This window comes from Mizuhopecten yessoensis, unplaced genomic scaffold, assembly GCF_002113885.1.
Source record: "Mizuhopecten yessoensis strain PY_sf001 unplaced genomic scaffold, ASM211388v2 scaffold7903, whole genome shotgun sequence".
Lineage (NCBI taxonomy): Eukaryota > Metazoa > Mollusca > Bivalvia > Pectinida > Pectinidae > Mizuhopecten > Mizuhopecten yessoensis.
In genome coordinates this window covers 750,340-772,360 of record NW_018407280.1, presented here as the reverse complement: position 1 = coordinate 772,360, position 22,021 = coordinate 750,340, and the positions used below count along the sequence as shown (strand labels likewise).

General features: G+C 36.3%; 1 protein-coding gene across 2 annotated transcripts; it reads right to left on the bottom strand.

Moving 5' to 3' along the window:
* Window positions 1–6,274: 6,274 nt before the first annotated feature.
* On the bottom strand, window positions 6,275–22,021 carry LOC110454516 (palmitoyltransferase ZDHHC22-like). 2 transcript variants are annotated; one of them, XM_021504056.1, is made up of 2 exons: window positions 21,851–22,021; window positions 6,275–8,424 (listed from the first exon to the last, which is right to left on the bottom strand). In XM_021504056.1, exons 1-2 carry the CDS (start codon window positions 21,856–21,858, stop codon window positions 7,443–7,445), a joined length of 990 nt encoding a protein of 329 aa, XP_021359731.1. In that variant the 5' UTR covers window positions 21,859–22,021; the 3' UTR covers window positions 6,275–7,442. The 2 variants fall into 2 exon arrangements, with proteins under 2 accessions (XP_021359731.1, XP_021359730.1); XM_021504055.1 differs by lacking the exon at window positions 6,275–8,424 and adding an exon at window positions 14,997–19,071.

The following is a 22,021-nucleotide window of genomic DNA, read 5'->3' as shown; positions in this document are numbered from 1 at the left end:
AAAACATTCCTTGTGGTACTGGGATTCAAAACTGCGGTACTTATGCGAGAAATAATAGATACAAAATAAACAAAATATTGAACGCCAGTGTTCTGAGTTTAATAATTCAGTGGGGCCCGACTGGGATTGTTATACTATTGCTGTAACCATTTGTGATACCTGGTGATGTAAGTAAAATTTCTTAATCTTATTCTTTTAACTCAGAAAGCCGATTTCCGTTACCCCTACCCCCTATTTTTTAATGAAAAAATAATCATTTTTTAACATTTTTGCAGATTAAACGCTTGATATAAAAAGTTCTGGTATTAAACTTTTTTTAATATTTAGTGAATTAAAAGAAAATGTGTTTCTCTTTCTAAAACATCCACAAAAATGGGGGGTCGGTGTGCTTCTTTTTTTGTCCCATTATCATTTGTGTTATTTTTTCGGGGTCAAAAATCAAAAGTGCTTCGGTTACACTAAATATGTAAAAAAAAATATCAATAATGTATAATTTTCCAGTTTTGTTGCATATTATTTTTATCATATTAAACATTATAAAGTTGTACAGCAATATTGAACCTGCTATAATTAAAAATGACGACACAATGACAACTTAAGTGATCAATCTAGTGTCAAAAAAGGTGAAATTTTTGCCTTTTTTGAAGCCCAAGAAATACACATTAATACACATTTTCAAAATGGCCGCCGTATTGGTATTTTTTTTAGATTCTTGTAAAAAAGGTTCTACAAACAACGGACATCTAGTTTTTTGACATTTTTCAGATGCGTGTTTGCTAATAAACGTGATCATAATTTATTAAATATTACAAAAACCCGTGACACAAGATCGAAACGAGACTTGAATGTGATTGAAACCTCAGAAGAGTACATCCTTAAGGGGAGGTTACTGTTTATAGGAAAAACCAAACTGCAGTGGGATAGGGACCCTTAATGATCCTTACTGTAAGAATGTAAAACTATGGAGGAATTTCTCTAGTGGTCTGTTTGTAGTGGGACGGGTCCTTAAGATGTCATATTTTAGATTCTATATAATCACTCCCTAGGCATAATACATATCACTAGATACTACACACACACAACTTAGTCATGAAATAACGTAGCTGGGTGAGGAAATATTGCATACACTAAAATTCAACATTCTCAAGTAATCAAGTGTGTGAAGAGTTGTTCCATATGGTAACAAATTATTGCATCCACGATGGTCAAGGAGTCGCACTCACTTTCGCTCTCTGCACCCCTGGAATATGTCAAAGCAAATTAGAAGGCAAGCGACTAGCTATTTGATTGCTTTCAGGTAAAATAACCTGACAAATCGACAGGCTGATACCTGTCGTTTGAAGACTACACCGGAGTGACACCCGACTTCAAAACCAATTAATTTTACCGTTAGGCGACTGCGAGATTCTTTTGATGATCAAACTAGGCTTCTTGTCTCATCAACAAGGTGGCAGACACTGAGCATGCGATCTTGCTAGTCCAGGGGTGTAGAGAGCGAAAGTCAGCGTAACCCCTGAAGTATTGAGGATGACATGGTTGGGATAATAACCTCTGAAGAGTCCTGTTTATTGTATTTGACCAATTGATAAATATGATTGATGTGGAAATTTTCACATCTCAAGCATTGTGGAACATATCCTAGAGAGATCTACAGCCAAAATTGTCTAACTTAGATTATCATACAACACGCTTCAGACACTTCTCATTTAGGGGAACAAAAACTGCCACCAATATTGAACTGATGTTGCTGTTAGACGCAATTTAATCATATAACCAGATTATTTAGTATTTCACATAATTCTATGTAATGATGTATGTTTAACATAATACAATATATAACAAATGATTTCTTCTCAGGAAATTAATTTAACTTCATTAAATAGTCACTTTAAACTTTCATTTTGTTTCTTTCTGTTTCACATTGCCGCAAAATATTGGTACTCTACCATAGTTTAAAATATGTTTGGTGTTCAACGGCAAACCATAGAATGTCTTCTATGTATCATAGAGGATAACGCAGTGTCAACAATACCATACTTCAAACTCAAAAGCGAAAATTCTTCGGCAAATATATGTAAACAAAGAAAAAAGGTTACAAAGAGACTCCTGAAAAAATAAGACCAAGTGTTCCGGAAGTGTAAGCGTCTACTGCTCCATCAACGACACCTGCCATGTTAATCTTAAGTCAAATCCTAATAATGTCACGACCTCATATCGAGAACTTTGGTAGTGACAACCACAAGGATCACTATTGGGCATATCAAAAACATCGACCTTCATATCACGCTAAGATATAACATATTTCCCTAGAGATCATGACGGCGACTTAAAACTTGTCCAACGTCTACGACAACCTGCATCTTCAGCGGTCGACATATTATATGGAAGTCATTATATTCGGAGCAAGCTCCTGAATACGGAATCATCTGCGACATGTTAACATCTTAGGTTGGGAAACAGGGATGTTACCATCAAGAAAGTGAAAGGTCACGATTGGAAAGTCGAAGTCGTCTTGTTTATCGTACTGCGTAGTAATAAGCCGTCACCTATTTAGTATGTTAATATCGAGGACACCGGCTGAAGTAGAAGAACTTTGTATGTTTTTATTACCAGTCCTGGTATTATTGATAAATTCCGCCTTATATGGGGGGAAAAAACAAGTTGACCACAAGAGGAGCACAGTTTGTTCCCAAAGAAATACCCAGCTGTTGCAAAGTAACTCTGTGTGCAGAACGCATAGGTAATCCAATGTGAAGTAGAAACAACTAACTCAATGTAGAAGCAACGGATCGTAATCTTTAATGTTAGTTAAGAAGCCTGGTTCTTTTAAATTGTACTACTGACCTGTTGTTGTTTGAATAATGAACAACGTTGACCAATATTCTGATGACATGAAATGTTTTTCCCCGAAATGATGACTGTTTTGTGCTCCCTGTTTCAAGATTTCCTTTCCATTATTTTGTGAACTATATTGTTATGTCCGTTCATATCTACGTAAACTCTTCTGACACAATGGAAATCGTGACTCACATTTTCGGCGTTTAAATCTGTTTGCTTTGCACTAATTATGAGAAGCCTGCCTCTACGGAGCCCAGTGTGCGAGATCTCTATTTTTTGTGTGCGAGAGACTTTTAACGGCATCGCGGTGTAACGTCGTTTCAGCCGTTTAGGTTAGATTTACCATGTATCAAACAAATCCTGGCTTTCTCCGACTACTATGACATCTGTATTGTAACTCTATTCACTTTTAATATCCTAAAATTGTTGGAAATTGAACACATTTTAGCAGATATGAATTATATTTGTATTAATCAAAGCAATACATTGCATCCAAAACACGCAACACATTATCAAAGGCCTTTCTTGTAACGATTCCGCTCCTGGCGTGAATAGGTACCGGCCACATTTTCTCTGTCAGTATTGCTCTATGGCATAGGATTTTCCAAGACCTGTTAAAAACTAAAACTGTTACCAGAACATCTGTTTGGATTACCACCGGCGACATTCTAGTAAACCTCTGTTTTGTTACCCAAGAACAAATGATAATCAAGTGACAACAAAAGCGAAATCCAAACTCAAAGTAGATATAAAACTAGAGCAAAATACGAACAAAGGAAATATTTAGATGACGATCCCTGAAAAAGAATACGACCAGGGGTTCCGGAAGGGTAAGCGTGAACATTCTTAATCTACTGAATGTCCTTGTTAACAAAGTTCTAGAACACGACAGCAATTCTACCTGCACACAGATTATATAGAGTAACAACAACAAGCCCATAGTTTTAAAACACAGCAAGTGCCGTACCCGGGTCATCCCAGGCCCATCCGGCCGAGACCTTCCCTGGCCTCTCTCTCCTGAGGCTCACATTGCCGAGCCTCAAATACCCACCTCTAAACTAATAACTGGACTACTTTTATATTCTTAAATCTTTTTTTTAACAATCTATACAACATTAACTATTAATGATTCCGGCTCCACCCATTGTACATATATAACTAGGCACGCGCGACAACTTAATTTAACTTCTACGCTAACTTTCCCCTTCCGAAACAACAATACTAGATGTACCATATGACAATGGCAGATACCCCTGTCTGGTTTGGGGAGTTCACACTCGCGTCCCTATCTCTGTGTCGTCCATGACGGACCTGGTCGCCACTAGATGGATTCAACAGTCACCTATCAATCAATGCACAGTGTTACCCAAATTGTTAGATTGTACCTCGGATGTACTATTGAACAAAGCACTACTCTCTATCGATACAGTACCCACTATCGTGCATGTTATAAGATGGTTCCATTCTCTCTCTTTTATTACCTAATTTTCAGCCCATTTTGTTACAACATCCTTTGATACATTAGCCTATTGGATGGAAAATACATATACACATTTCTGGAACACGACAGCAAATCTACAAACTCATAGATTTTATAAAATTACAACATCAAACACATAGTTCTAAAACACACCAAGTGCTTGACAGACCCCACCGGCCGAGGTCTTCCCTGGCCTCGAATCCCCGTCAACCAATCACAGTTACCCCTTTCGTTCCTATCTCTATGTCATCCATGACGGACCTGGTCGCTTCTATCAATGCACGGTGTTACCGAAATCGTTAGATTTGACTTCAGATGTACTTTTGACCAAAGCACTGCTCTCTATTTTATAAGATGTTTCCATTCTCTCTCATAAAGTACCTAATTTTCAGCCAATTTCGTTACAGTTATTTGTAATGCCTGAAAACTCAATTGCGTCACCACGTTTCCGCGGCGATGCAAGAAAGTTTCGATGAGTTTTCTGTAAATTTCTTGCTCGGAACAAACTTGCATACACATTTGAGCATTTGCCTCAACAGTTTGCCAGGGAAGTCTCAGTTTCGTAAAGGATCTAACACATACGTTTACGGTCGTCTAATGTTTCGGTTTGATTCTAATCAAGCTTGTTTGACATAAACCTCTTGGTGAAATTCATCTTTTTGTAATTAAAAAGGACAAGTAATAACTATGTGTTAGCTCAAATACACTAGAAAATGAGCGTTCCTCTGAATTCCATCCCAGCTTAAAGTTGGTATCAGCGTCTCGAAGGGCATGCAGTGTATGAGGATTGTCTGTGGTGATTACCTGGCTAAGGATACACAGGTCATTTACTTAACCACGTCTGTCCTAAGTCTGACATTTTGTTCCACTAGCCCTCCACCACTGGGTCGCGGGTACGAGACCTACGTGGGGCAGGTACTGGTCGCAGGTCGGTGGTTTTTCTCCGGGAATTCCGACTTGCTTTCCCCAACCACCAAAACCTTGCATGTTCTTAAATGATTATAGCTGTTAATAGGACGTAAAACACAAACAAATTAGTCCTTCCTGTTCACAGATTTCTGCAATAAGTTTTTCTGTGCATTGGTTACGTTTAGATTTGACTATGGGAATGCGCTCTTGTTAGTTTGGTTTGGTTTGGTTAAGTATTGTTTAACGCCCTATCAACAGCTATGGTCATTTAAGGACTGCCTCCCCTGGGTGCAAGATGCATGCGTGTAGCAGGTATTGATTGTTGCGTCATTGGTCTATGTGAGAAAATTACGTCGTTTCCTCAAAAATTGATGACGTTTCTCTCACAAACAATTGACGTAACAATCAATACCTGCTCCCAAGAGAAGATAACTCTGCAATACGCAAAGACGGAATACAGGAGTAGGTGTTAAACGACAAATGTGCAGTTTTTCTATACAGTTCAAAACGTCTGCAAGATTGAACATTTCAGTATGTTATCCATTTCCCAGTTATGAATACAAATAAAATAAAACAATCATGAGGCAAAGTCATTAAACGTTTTAATGGGAAAACATTGCTTGTGCCAGAACACTCATATTTATATGTAACCAATCAACGTAAGTGTCTCATAACAAAAGATATAGGTAAAGTACATATATACAAACAGATAGGTGTAAAGTAATATACTAGATAATAATAGATAAAAGGATCAGAAGACAAGGGAATCAGGTTATCAGATGATATTCTAGGACTTGAAATAAATTAGAATAAATATTAGGAAATATTAATACGACATCGGCCGGAACACATTGCATTAAGTCACAGTTTCATAAAAAGAACGGGGTTGTCATTGACTAATTAGAAACATATAAATATTCATCTTATTATAAAAGATATAGGTATCACAAGTATAAGTATTTATAAGTATCAGATAAGATACATATAACAACATATTAATAAATAAGATTAAAGTAAAAATGTACAAATGTATAAATGTGATATCGACCGGAATATTGTCAATATTTTAATTGACGAATATGTTTCATGATTGTCATCTACTGTATATACATAATTATATTGTTTGGCAAATATCTCTGTTGAGGATATCTATATTTTGATTGACTGGTATATTGACTGATTGGCAAATATTTTTGCGGACTGTCATCCATACACTATTTTGATTGGCTAATATCGTTACACAGTGTCATCTCTATTTCGATTGGCTAATTTTGTTCTGAGCATCATCTCCATTTTGATTGGCTAAGATTGTTTCCGAGTGTCTTCTTCATTTTGATTGGCTAATATCGTTGCTAAGTGATATTTATACACTATTTTGATTGGCTAATATCGTTACAGAGTGTCATCTCTATTTCGATTGGCTAATATTGTTTCTGAGCATCATCTCTCTCTTGATTGGCTAATATTTTTTATTGAGTGTCTACTTCTTTTTGATTGGCTAATATCGTTGCTGAGTGTCATTTCTACACTATTTTGATTGGCTAACATCTTTGTACTACAAATAGCAGTTATGCGATGTTCTATTGATTACCGATAAGTAGTGATCCATTGTACTGAAACATCAGCAATACAATGAATAGCAAATAGAAGTTAAACGATCAGCATAAGGCAAACACGTGTGGTTGAACATATAAAATGCAGTAGGTTATGCCTACAGTATGCCAGAAATTGATAACACTGCACAATACTGCTGTTTCGTTCTTTGCGGACTCGTCGGTGAAGTTAGACTAGAGACAAAAAAGATTAACATCCAACTTGGTCTAAACTACTGTTGAATCAGAAGGGGACGTAAAACCCCTGAATTTGATGAAGATTAGATATCACAGGAGTATTAGATCATTTTGAATTAAATCTTGAGCAAATTGTATATCATAAAAATGTACCCCTACTCAAAAGAGACTACTGTGGCTATCAAGTTGACAGCAAACCTCGGGGACAAATCTACCATGTTGTATCGTTAACGATCAAAGTAATATACTATGTACACAAATGTGAATAATACTACGTAAATATTAAGAAAATATAGATATCATATATTACCAATATCATCCTATCTTAAAATATTAAATTTCAAATATCTTGGTACAAGTTTCCCTTCCCCACAAGAAAAACTGACTAGCTGGATAAAGTTGCTCCAAGACCTGATTGATTTTTTTTATAAATTGTGGTCAATTTTTACCCCTTCCCATTTGATGCCGTCGACTTTAGGAGGGAAGAAGTATGACATGGGAAAAATAAAGTTCAATGCCCAATAATCTCCAAACACAGTTCGAAAGTTAAAGTTTCTGGAGTTAGAGTTTCTAACGGGCATAAATTTGGCCATTTCAAAAGCTGTATATCCCTTAGATATAACAGTCATCTGAAACGTGAAATATAAAAACCCAAAAGTTCCGAACACGAAGTCCATATAAACTTGACAAATCATCATTAAAATATGAAAGGTCAGGGCGGGCCAGCGCCCGAACAGCCAGCGGTATACTGTGAACGGCGGAAGGAAATCTGTCCACGACCAGCTTACGGGAAAGTAAAACGTTTGCAAGTACTTATACTGAAAATAACCGCCAATCCATCCGCACAGTAGGGCGTACAATGCCAGAACAGCGAAATATCTCTGGTTGTTCAGCCCAATACAGTTGCCTACCATAAAGCAATGGTGGTCGCGCTTCAATATACATCCCTGACAGATGTCGCAATGCCAGGATCTAGGCGGCATGTCCGACTCACAAGTCTTGCAGTAACGCCACTGTAGACCCGAATCGTCGACATAGTCATCCGTCTGAAGGTCCACTGTCACGCCATTCTGATAGGTGTAATGTGTCGCCTGTCCATTTGAGGGATACCCATTTGACTGAACTTTCTTGGGAACGGAAGGATCACAGAGGATCACACAGAAGTAATTGTACAGTCCTTCCACTGTGCCCAGGATGACAAAGAAGCTGAGGACGTTGCGCGTGCCTTGTGAGTAGTCCTCGAACAGGTAGGGAATGACGTAGTACAGAAACATGAAGAGTTGGGAGGGAGCCTGAAAAGCCATGGTAGTCCTCAAAATGATCTTCAGGGAATAATGATGGAACCTCATTTTCTCCAGCTTCTCCTCCGGGCCCATCTCCACGGCAACACTTCCCGCCATGTCGGATCTGCAATAAGTAAAAACAGTTACAAATATAGTTTCCTCCTGCTCTGTTACTTGACTCTAATAAATACCGATATATACAGAGAAAATATATGTAATGTCTACAGAAAGCTTAGTTAATGCTTAATGGAACAAAACAGTCTTAAAATACAGGTGGACTTATAAACAGGCTTTCGGTATAAGCAAACTCGATCGACATTTCTGGGTTGGCTATTCATTATATGTTAGTTATAGGAATGTGGTCCTTATAAACAGGTGGTCTTTCATGCAGGTGGTCTTAAGAGACATGTTCGTTTTACACAGAAAAAACACCACCGGAAATATTCTATGATATTTAAAGACAGGTGATCTTTAATGTAGATCGTTTTTACAGTTTCAAAAAAATAACATCATTGTCTCATGTTTACAACGAGGCCATGTAGAGTACATAGTCATATACTGCATAATTGTTTGATTTTGAGGGCCTTTTGTTTCGCGGTTGTCAAGATAAGAACTAGTTCGCAGGGATTACATTTCGCGCATTATGACTATACGGATGATGGGATTTATTTTAAAAGTGTTCCATTAAAGAAAATAAAGTAAAATCTGATGTTATATCTTCATTATTCGTCAGTAAAGGAGTAAACTGGGGTTTTTTGTTTGTTTCGTGCCTGTAAGTATATATTCATGATAATAATATTGGCTTGGTGTTTAAACCCCTAATTGAGCGACAAAAATCCCCCCGCGAACAATACCAACTATACTGTACCCTGTTCGATATCATTTCCAAACATCAACATACAATAAGACATTTACTATGTTATAGTTCATGTACACAATACGGCGGTGTTCAGACTACCGGAGGCTGCGTAACTCGCATTAGGTAAGCTGTGGAGCAGACGGGAGAAGAAAGACTGGAAGTTATCCATTGACGGGCAGTGAGTTGGTTGCCACTGTCCACCCATCATCAACATGGACGATCCTTGACATGATATGAAGGGATTTGGAGTGCTCAACAAATTGTATGTGTACATGATACCTACAGGTAACTGATTTAAATGTCATTCTAATGTAAATGGTTACTGTTTCAGAACGAAATTTTTATCACGGATTACTATTTCTGATTGATATGATGATAAGTTCATAAAACTTATCCATAATCTTCATGGACATGGAGTTTTCGAAACACCGTGTTGTATGTTTGTCCGCCATATGATATTTGGAGCAAGCTCTTTGGGTTCCGTATCAATTGCAACATGTAAACACAATATGTAGGGGACGCATATGTGATACTATCAAGAAAGGGAAAGTTCACGATTGAAAACTTATCTTACAGTTTAGAAGTAAGCCGTCCCTGTTGGTCATGTTGTAAGAAAAGGTCTAGAAAAGTGGCTGAAGTAAAATTGTATGATGTGTTCTTGATTACTAGATGATCAATACATTTCTTGTTATTTAAAGACAGCGCATACATCGTCGACATATTTGAATGTGAAATTAAGGGTCTTGGCTAGGTTTTTGCTATCAGTCCGAATAACCTCATCAATAAACCAAACATCATATGAAAACAAAAATATCAGCCAGAACAGGGACACGATATACTTATATCGCCATTTGTCTTTCTTGAAAAAGAATGCTATCAAATCAAGAGACTTTATGATGTATAGTAGCGTCAAGTCAAGGTTTCGATGGAAGAGACACCTTTGAAAAGAAAATTTTCAAGATTGATCACAAAATATTTTATGATTTTTCAAAATCCACATACATTGTCACAACACGACTGCAATCCTGATATAATGGTAGTGAGAAGTTTGGGCAATGGCTTAATTGGATAAGCAGGTAGAGGAGCGGCAGGTCCGTATCCTTATCATTAGCGGATAATTGGAAGAGGCCTAGCTAGTATGTCTACGTTTGAAAAATTGGATGATGTATATGAAGGGTTTTCCTTCGTATATAAAATGGGTAATCATATATTATGGCTATGATATAAAACTCAAGTAACGGTTTCTTATACAATATCACCGGCAAATATTTCTTAAACAAAATCACAGGGTAATATTTCTTATAAATATAGTATCAAAGGCAACGGTTACGTTTAATATACAAGTTAACGTATAATTGTTTTTATTGATAAGATTACAATATCACTTTTAACTGTTTCTGATTGGTTTAATTTATTTGGGTTTAGCGTCCTATTAACAGCTAAGTTTATAGTATCAAACTGTTTCTGATTTTTATGATTATTGTAACTGTTTTATACGTCCGTGAAGTGAATCGTTTTATGCTATCACACTGTCCGTCTGTCTGTCCATCATTACTTTCTTATGAACGCAACTAGTCCTTTAATTTTCAACGGAGTGTTCCAAATTTTCGAATGTGCCACGAGTACCATATGAAGATTCGTACAACGTAAAAGCAGGATCTTGCATTATTTTTTCAAGTAATTATGCTTTTTGAAAAACAGCAAGAGAATGTGGAAGTTTTAGAAAAAAACATATTTTGAACTCAAAATCAATCAAACTTGCGCATAATATAAACAATGGAAAAATTTACATAAAGATCTTTGAAAAAGTACAAGGAGAGAGTCAGACCAGGTGTTCCGGAAGGGTATGCATCTTCTGTTTACATTTTCATCCCTTTGAATATTACGTTATTTTGAATGCAACTAGTTCCACATTTTAACCGACACATCATATTATCAGTGTGTCCAACACCTGTGATTTGAATGTGCTACTAATATCTTATGATGAAACGTATGTAATAAAATTGGGACCCTGCATCAATTTTCACAATAGATAATGCCCTTTGTAATTCAGATTTCTCCCTTGGCACAACGCTTTCTAGTAGTGTGTAGTTTATGACCCCAATGAGTCAAACATGAAAAAGACAAGCAGCTTAGACAAATATAAATTGATAAGATTCAACAAGACTCCTAAGGCATATAGCAACACATACATTCCATAACATTTGTAATAAAGGAGTTTTGAAATTAAGGTGTTTAGAGTAATTTTTTACGTATATATCTATATTTTTTTTTATAATATCTAAACAATTATATTGCTGAAAAACTATACATAACGAACTTTTTTTCTTTTCTTTTCTTTTTATTCTTTGGATTTAAAATTCACCAAACGTTTGGTAAATAAAGGTGATTATTCAAAGAGACAGCAATTAAGGGCCACATTTACATTATGACCTCTCCCTCTAAATTTGATATGGTATTGTGGAGCATGCTACAGTGTTGTGTCCGTCTTGAACGTCCGATGAAAATGAAACATATCAGCTTTAAAATAATTCTGGGGAGAACCCTGCCATTGGGGTGGCATTTTAACCGAAAGTTGATCTAAACCCCTAAACTATGTAAAATTACTCTGATCACCTTTAATTAATTAAGGTCCAAATATTGTTTTATGGACAATTTGTTTTCTTCCCGAATCACATTTATTCCACCAATTTGTTGCAAGTATATATTATATAATGCTTTGCTTGAAGTGTGATTGTTGACTGACGTAAAACCCACAAGGGATTGTTTATATGTATGCAGTGGGTAATGTTTTGGGTAGATAATGGACCCCGTTCCCAACTAAAACTATTTCATATGTTTGCCTTATTCTCAAACTTCCTGAAAATTTCCTTCCCACTTATATCAATATATAAGTTGTGTGACCAACGGTGATAAATACACAACAATCCGCCTGTAGAAGCCCTAGAAGGCAGAAAGACCTAGCGGAAGATCAGACAGATTCATGGTTTTATTCTATATTTTCCTTCGCAAGGACTTGTTTATTTATTCTTCCCAAAAAGCCCCATCTAAAATTAACGATACGAAAAAAAACCTGGTACGAGTAATTTTCTTTGCAGATACACAAATTCAATCACATCAATCCTACTGGTTCAAATTTCCATTAGCATGTACCCCTGCATTTCGGAGGTCGAGAAAATACACCTGCTGTTACCCATTGCAAGATCGTAAGAGGCGGGTTATGCCGGAACCACCTGCAGAATTGGGGATTTCCGTGTGTGCCTTTACTTTGGGACACAAAAGCAACCAAAATAAATCTGCTGCATCCATTGCAATATTTGGGATCTTAGTTTTTCTCTCCACTTCTAGCTAACTTTTGTTTCCTAGCGCCTTGCTTGACAATACCTCACTTTGGCTTTGATACTCAACATTCACCAAGGTGAGAAAGGCAATGGACTCTTGGACTGTCCTCATGTTGGGACTAAATGGTAGTTGTTATTCCCTGCTTAACGTTCAGCAAAATGGAAATAGTAACAACTGGTTCACCCGTTGTCGGTACAATGTGACCGGGCGGATGCCGTGCGAGATGCATTCAGCATAGTATTTCAGTGAGGAAGCACTCTAAAGTTCACATCAGATCCATGCTGTCACAAGGAGGCCATAACACCAACCTACCATGCCTCCAGACACCTACACTGATAGGACATCAGACCAACCAACCTTAAACTACATAGGTACAGGCTCTGCTTGGGTTCTGCTTGAACGCATTTTCCTTTCTGAATCACATGCTTTCCACCAATTTGTCACAAACAATATCATGCTCAGCTTAAAGCATTCTTGTTGACCGATATAAAATTTAGAAGGGACTGTTTCTTATATTTATAAGTAATTTTCTCTGCATAGATGACATACATAGGTATCTGCTTGATACACAAATTAAATCACACCAAAATTCAAAATTCTGTTATTTCAATTATTTAGATTGATACTAAAACCTAATAAAAATCAGGACCTTAAATTGTCATCTTGAGCAAAAAATAAAATTAAAAAAAATATTGATAATCAATGCTAAGTTTGTTAAAGAAGTGAGCCCAACAATATGTAGACAGCTATTTGTGATATTGAGGTCCCACTACAAACAGAACACATCACATCTCCAGCACACACGCATGCATACACACATAGGGAGATATTAGCCAGGTGGCAAAGGACTAGTAGTTAGCACCCGATAAGGCAGCTCCTGTGAATTCTTCTAAACTATATTGATTAATGTATATGCTAATTGTATTAATTGTACATCTATGTACTGTAAAGCGCTTTAGAGTGGCTTATGTTAGCTAGATAGGGCACTATATCAAATATTGTATATTGTGTTGTATTGTATATATATGAAAGTAAACATATATCATAGTTATACCATGGAATAACACAAACCATGACTGTGTTTAACTGATAACACTCCACAATGGTAAGAAAGTATGGAGATTTTATTATAAAAGGAGGCACAAACATGAATCACCAGCATTGCTGGTAATAACACCATAATGGATAGAGTCTGTAAACTGACAAATTATTATATTTTTCAAATATGGCACACATGGCTCGATTAACTATCAAAATTGCTTACAATAATTGTACCAAAGAATATTGCAATCAGACAAGTAAATATGTTTCCTTTACTTTTTAACCCTTTCAACACTGTAGACCATAATGAACTCATCCAGATTTTTGCATGGAAGAGTTTACTAAAGTTACATAGGGGTGAAAGGGTTAAGCATGCAATGTGTTAACAAAAAAATATCTTATTTAACATGACACATATATATAGACCTGGAAATATTCTCCATTCTTTTAAACAGGGAATGTGAAAACAAAAAAGGAAAATCCTTTTTTTTTTAAACATTGCACACAGGTTTTTACAAAATTAATAAAAATTGCTAGCAAAAGCACTGATGGAGATTGTAAACTGACAAATAAATTGATTTCACCTTTTTAAACATGGCACATAATTTCTACATTATTATCAAAATTACCGTCAACAGCACTAAAATGCCTAGTCATGGAGATTATAAATTGAAAAGAAAATTAATCTCTTTTTGTTTCAATATTTAACATGGCACAAAGATTTCTATGTTACAATAGAATGTATCATCAATGGAGATTGTAAATTGACAAGTTAATAAACAACTTCTTCAATATGGCACATAAATTTTTATATAAGATGTTTTATCAAAATCGTCAGCAATAGCACAGAATGAGATTGTCAGTTAACAATATTCGTGATGTCACGTCATTGTGTTGAGCCATTAATTGTGACGTCACGTCACATGAAATTGGGTGTTACATAGAAATTTCTTACACCCATTTCTTACCCTGGACTTCTAAAATCTATTACCTGTAAATGAGCGAGATCGGGTTATCTCAGTCGAGGATTAAAATTCTGCAACAAAATCCAAACCCAGGTGTAAGCCAAGGTTGGGATGTTACAGAATCTTAGCCCGAGACTGAGATAACCTGATCATTTTTTTTCTCTCGCACCTTTTAGTTCGAAAAAAACATTAAATTTTGCTTGAAACTACAAGTATCTCGCCTTGGGCCTCAAATGATAATGACCTCTTCACTACTTAAGCCACATTTCAACGCTTACGGGTAAAAATGTAGTCTGTCCTTACATAGATGACAACATATTTCACAGTGTAGATTATATTTTATCTACAACATCAAATATCTAACAACATAAAAACTATACATATAACGACAAAATAGAACATTTATAATGCAAGTTGTCAATTTCAAGCAGTTAACGCGCGGATGAATACATCGCAGTGTAAAAATTCCGCGAAATTTCACGTGAAGGTACAAGACAGATTGGACGAGATAGAAAAATCAAGCATGGGGTATGACGTGGGATATCTCTGTCTGAGGTGCGAGAAAGCTTTATCTCAATAAAACTTACGGAGATTGTATTTTTAACATGGCACACAGATTGCTATATAACATGTATTATCAAAACTGAAATCAAAAATCAAAATTTCCAATAGCACTGGTGGAAATTAGTATTTGTTAATTGTAAATAATTTTCCATTTTTTTTTAAAACATGGCACACAATTTTCATATTAGATGTAATATCGAAAAATTGCTAGAATTGCATTGATGTAGATTGCAATTTACAACTTATATTTATTTTTTTATTTTTTAAACAAGGCACATAGATTTTTATATAAAAAAAAATATCAAAATTGCTGGCTTAGCACTGATGAAGATTGAATTGAAAAGTAAATGAGTTTCTTTTTTTTTAACAAGGCACAAAGATTTTTTACATTATTATCAAAATTGCAAACAACAGCAGTGATGTAGACTGTCAACTGACAAGTTAATTAATTTCATTTTTTAAACATGTCACACAGATTTTTACATCATAATCAAATTCCTGGCAATAACACTGATGGAGATTGTAAATTGACAAGTTAATAAATTATATTTCATTTCTTTTTAACAAGGCACAAAGATTTTTATATAACATGCAATATTAAAATTGCTGGTAAAAGCACACTGATGGAGATTGTAAATTGGTACCGGTAAGTAAATTGATTTCATTTTCTTTAACATGGCACACCGATTTTTACAAAAATAGCAAAATTGCTGACAATTGCAGTAAATGAAAATGGTCTTTAACATAACTGACAAGTAAAAATATTGTTCTATAAGGCACAACTATATACGCATACTTTATTTTATTTTAAAATAAATAATTAACACTGCTGTAGCTGACGGGGAATATGTCATGTGAAAACTGCACATCATGTGATGTACATAACTGTCTAAACTCATTCACCCCTGAAGACACATTTGAACTCATCCAATTCAAAGGTTGGAATAGTCCATTATAAAATTTCAGGGGTAAAGGAATTAAACAATATATTTGAAAGTCCAATTATTGTACCTTGCAGCTAATGCTGTCACTTTCAAACATGACAGACGTCCATGACAGTCACCAGTGTGCACGCGACAGTGTAAACAATGATGACTGACCTCTAAATGTTGGACGAGAATGCTGTAACGAACACACAAACGGCTGCTTTCTGTAATGTTTAGCTCTTTCTTACTGAAGGGTATGAAGGGCGAATTCGAAAACAATTTGCAGTAATTGATCTTGACAGAGCATTCAAATAAGTCTATGTCAAAGCAAACGTTACAGATCTTCATGTTCATAAAAAAATAATTATTGATCTATTAAGTGGTAAGTAAGATTGAACATATGTGACCTTCATAGATATCTGCTATAAAGGGATGGTCTTTGTAGACAGTTATTTTCCATAAAGAGCTGGGCATTATAGACAGGTATTTTCCATAATTGTTCATGTACATATGTGACCTTCATAGATATCTGCTATAAAGGGATGGTCTTTGTAGACAGTTATTTTAAGTTGCAGCGACCTGCGCGACACACCTACCAACCATTTCGGACCAAGAAGTCATCTCCCAAAATTTCAACAAAATATAAGGATTAAATATAGTATAGGCGACTCCTCCCCACCCCTGAGGGAAGGCAACTTCCCTCACGCCGACAGAACACCGACTTCCGTCAATGAGATGAAACCCGCATGGGTGGAATCATGTAGGCAAAAAACCTGTCAACCAACCAACCAACCAACCAGACAGTTATTATACACAAGTATTTTCTATAAAGAAGTGGGCTTTATAGACAGATATTCTGCTATAAAGAAGTGGGCTTTGTAGACAGGTATTTCACTATAAAGAGGTGGGCTTTATAGACATGTATCTTTTTATAAATCTATTCTCTGTAAAAAGGTACCTGCTATATAAAGAGGTGGTTTTTAAAGACAGGTATTTGCTACCAAATTATTCCTTTTAGACAGGCACTTTCTTTATAGAGGAAACACTTTAAGACGGTAATTTACTCTCCAGTTATAGCCAAGTTTTAAATATTAATATACAAGTTCAGTTGCATCTGATGGACAAGTTATCCCCACACTGGATGGAGTTAAATTTTGATTTAAATGTCGACAATTTGTTCGAATCCCTATGGTGATGCTTGGGAAGAAGTTGAGAATAAACAGATAAAGATAGAATACCTTACAAAAAGGCTCATTATTTTCAATCAACCATATTGATTTGATTTAGACCAAAATTTCAATATCCTTGACTTCTCATAGCAGAAAAAGGATAGATATCCATTTTTATGCATGCATTATGCAAATTTTTGAGACATCAGTCGGATTTGACCGGCCATCTTGGCAAATCGTAACACACCTTTTACGTGTATTTGAATGGGACATTCAAGTATGTTCGAGCGAGAAACAATTGTAAGGGTCAGGGCCAGGGGTAAAAACAAAATCCTTTCTTTTCGGCCCAATATAAAATATATAATTGTCATTTTCACAGATGTATTCCTTACAAACACAAAATCACAGTCGATCAAAATATGATTATCTGAATCTGAATAAATAAAAATATAAATAAAAAATAAATGAAACAATAAAAAGGAAAAGTGAAACTTATTGAGTTTCAATCTCAGAACTTACCCACTGCTCTACATGTATAGAGAAAGATATAAATAGAGTGAAATAAAAAAAGTGACCAATGGAATCCTCTGTACTACGTACTGTATACCAGGAATCTTTCACCCTGTCAAACCTTTCGCATTTAACTCTTTAACTCTTTAACTTTTAACTTTTTTGCGCAGTGTCATGTTTCGCCTTTCACCTGTTATAACTATGTATAGTAGATGGTGTACTTATTTTCACGGTCGTGATAAATTTGCCCTCATTATGGAGGGCAGAAAAGACGAAAAATCAAACTGCGTGGAAAAATTTCCCGGTATACAGTATCAACATTATCAATTGCTTTTTTCCAGGCGATTTGCGTTATGGTCAAGTTTGACGCCTTCCCATGTTTTACCGTCGTCCCTCTGACGGAATATCAGCTGCATCGGAAAAAAGAAATTCAGAATCCAGAAATCACCAAACACGGAGCGAAAGTTGTGACCGATAGTATTTAAGTTTCGAACAGGGATAGATTTAGCCAGTTCGTAGAGTGTCTTGCCCTGGGCGATTATGGCCATTTGTGAGGTAAAATAGAGAAAACCTAATACGCCGAACAGAAACTCCAGGTACACTTGTGTTATCATGATACACACATGTAGGGACATGGCGTCAACGCGCCCGAACAACCAGCGGTAGAACGCGACTGGAGGTATAAAGTCTGTCCACGCATAGCTAATTGGATAGTACATCTGCTGTAGATATTTGAACTGAAAAAAGACACCAACAAACCCAATTATCACAGCATAGAATGACAATACTACAAAATACCTCTGGTTTTTAAAACCAATACAGTTTCCCACCATGAAACAGTGGTGATCGCGCTTCAAAATACACGCTTCACACGTTTCACAATGATGCGCACGAGGAGGTCGGAAGATTTTACAAATATCACAATATTGCCATTCAAAACCGGAATCATCAACATCGTGTTGCTGAATTGGAACAGCCGATCCATTCTGATTGGCTGTATGTATAGACACAAAATGATCTGGTGGGTTTTCCCAGCGGCTGCTCAGTCCCGGTAAGTCGGGGCGATCTTTAGTTTTCGGGATACTGGTATCGTACAGTATAGTACACAACCAGTTAGCTACACCCTGTACAGCACAGTACGCTACCAAAACTTTCAGGTAATATCGCGTCCATTCATCGTAGTCCTCGAACAGGTACGGAATTATGTAGACGTGAAACATGAAAAGTTGAGACGGAGCCTGGAACATCATCAAACCTCTCATAAACTTCTTAGCAGCATTTTTGTGCCGTCTGTCAGCTTTTTTGTCATTGTAGCGTTCACGAAACTTTTCCATCAACGTTTTAGGTCTCTCCCGGTTACCAATGTCCAACACTACCTCCCCCGCCATATTGGATCTGAAATTCATTTCAAATATTAAATTATTTCATGATATTAAAAATCATTTTACACAAACAAAAAACAGAATTTTTAATATCAGAAAATCAAAAACTGATTTATTAATATTAAAAAATCATTTTGTCCATGCGTTAAAAATGATTTGTTAATATTAGAATTATTTTAATATTTGAAAATGAATTTTCTTATAAATCCAAGATATACATGTACAACTATGTTACAGTTCAGTATCTCTGTCATTTCTAAAATCAAAAAATTAAAACAAAGGGTGCCCCCCTCCCCTCCCCCTTGGACAGAGGTAAGGGGCCATATAGGGAATATACAGATGTTGTATAAATCAAGGGTATGGCCCTCGATAAGGAAAGAAGGGCACTGGGCCAACAGAAAAATTTCAAGTTTATTTAGAGACAGCACCCTCAATATGGGTAAAGGGATTTTAATCTCAATTGGTTAAATCGCAAGGCCAGACAGGGGTTCGAACCCGGGACGCTCCAAACTCTAGACAGACACTCTACCAATATTGAGCTATACACGGTCGCCGACGATCGACCCAGTCCAGTTCCTCTTCATTCCACCCTCCTTTTTCAAAGTCTTTGTCCCAAAAGACACAATTATATTTACAACCCAGGTTCGGGTATCACCTTGCCAAGCATACACCCAATGCCCGAAACAAAGGTTGGTCACAGGCACCACTGTAACAGGAGAGGAATAATGCACAGTCAGACAGGGTTCGAACCGGGACCCTCCCAACTCTAGATAGACACTCTACAAGTATTGAGCTATACCTGGTTGCCGATGATCGACCTAGTCCACTTCCGCTACACTTGAATACGAAAGTTATAAAAGTGTTATTTTACCAGTATGATTTTTTTTTATTTTGTCAGTAAAATTTATTATAAATAAATAACAACTTGTACCAAAAATCAATTTCTACCACACAATAGTGAACCTTTGCCCCCTAAGCCTCCCTCCCCCCTCCGGCAGAAAATAGAATCAATATACAAATGTTACAGGGTTTACCTGTCCCAGGATCATTTTTAACAAAACAAAGACATTCTACAATAAAATAGAGTTTGTATTGCATTTTATATCAGCATGCATCATTTATAAAGACACATTCAGTATGCCACTGTAAGCCGTGGTTTTGTACCTGTTGTTGTTGCCAACTTTTTGAAATGTCCATGTGGGGAGATTACGCGTGCTCAGAATTAAAAGCATAAATAAAATGCATGTATCTTCACCCTAGGAAAAAAGTTACACTTTTAAATGGCATCTTTTGAGCTGTTCTTTCAGATGAAATCATTAGATCCTTTAATATAGGAATAGTTTAACAAATTCACTGGTTGACAATGCTCAATTTTAGAATCCCAAATAGGGAGTCTCCCTCCAAAATAGGGAGTTGGCGAGTATGTTACTTTTTTGAAAAAATTCCAGGGTATGCAATATATTTGTGCATGTGTTTTTATGTATGGAGTATTCTCCCTTACATTGTTAAGTTAAGGCAACCTAAAATAATTGTTCCTAGCTTAAAGGGATTACATTTGGAAAGCATTCACTTTTCATTGTGATACTATGCATTTGTAAAATATGTGGATTAATTGGGTTGCCTTACAAGCGTCGGCTGTAGGGAATTTCCAGCGATAGAGCATCGGGCTGGAGAGCCAAGGGGTGTGGGTTCGAGCCCCAGCGATGTCACTATCTTTATCACTATTCCTCGTCCTACTACACATTTTCAATTCTTTGAAAGCAACATTGACGGATTGAGAAATTGTACGATCGACATTGGATATGTCCGGAGTTTTCCATATTAGTCTCTGAATAAGTAAAATGCAAGTAGATAAAACAGACCAGTAATTATTCACATCATGCAAGTCTACCTCCATGTCTGTCAAAATGTCCAGTACTGGTGTCAGGGCCACAGATTATTGTATAGCAATCACATGCTTAATTTCAAAAGTGTAACCCACCTAATAGCCTTAATAAATACGTATTTATAAGGTTATAAGGCTATCAGGTGGTTTGCACTTTTGAAATAAAGCATGCGATTGTTATACAATAATTTATTCCTCCGTTACGTAACATTTTAATGGAAAAAATCACACTCATGTCCACAAGTACCTGTAGTCAGGGCCAGAGGAAACTCGGCTTAGTCAAGTACTGATTCTAACCCCTTCGCCCCCTGGCCCACAGAGACTGTAGAATTTTAAAGCATGACAGGGCCAGAAAAGTCTGTCAACCGCTGAAAAAATATCTCGAAAATATCCAGGAACAGGGGTGGGGGCAGGCTACGGCCATATCAGCATATATATATACAGGTCCAGTACACTCTGCCTATTGAGCTATTTAGCTATAGCTATATTCACCAATAAATTATAGCTGTATTGAGCTATTTTTTCTTATATTTCAATTTTCATTAAATTAAAGCAAAGTCGCGTAAAACAATAAGGTTTATGGTAATGTTGACTACAAAAAGCATACATTTAGATGTTTATTTTCATTTTTCATTATTTTGTATAAAGAATGCTTATATATTTCATGTCTTTTGTTATCAACCAAATGATAAAATCTTCTTTTAAAAGCGACTTTGTTTCGTTTTCCTTAAAAATGAAAATCACATGCAAATAGCTCAAAAAGACATTTTTCAGATAGGTCAATAGAGCTATATAGCTCAATCGGGTGGGAGAGTGTACTGGACCTGATATAGCTGGTTATATTATCATAATATCGTAAAGATATATGTCATTACATGTGTAAACAAAATACACGTGGTTTACATACCTGATCATGGAGAAGACAGTCGTACACAGGTATTCTAGGGGTAGATAGTTTATACTGTCATCTAGGTCTCACCATTACAGTTGACGTCCTGTCCAGGTCAGACGAGGAGACGTGAAAGCACATGTACAGACCACGGTTTCTTTCGTACCGTCACGGATCGCTTCACGCCGG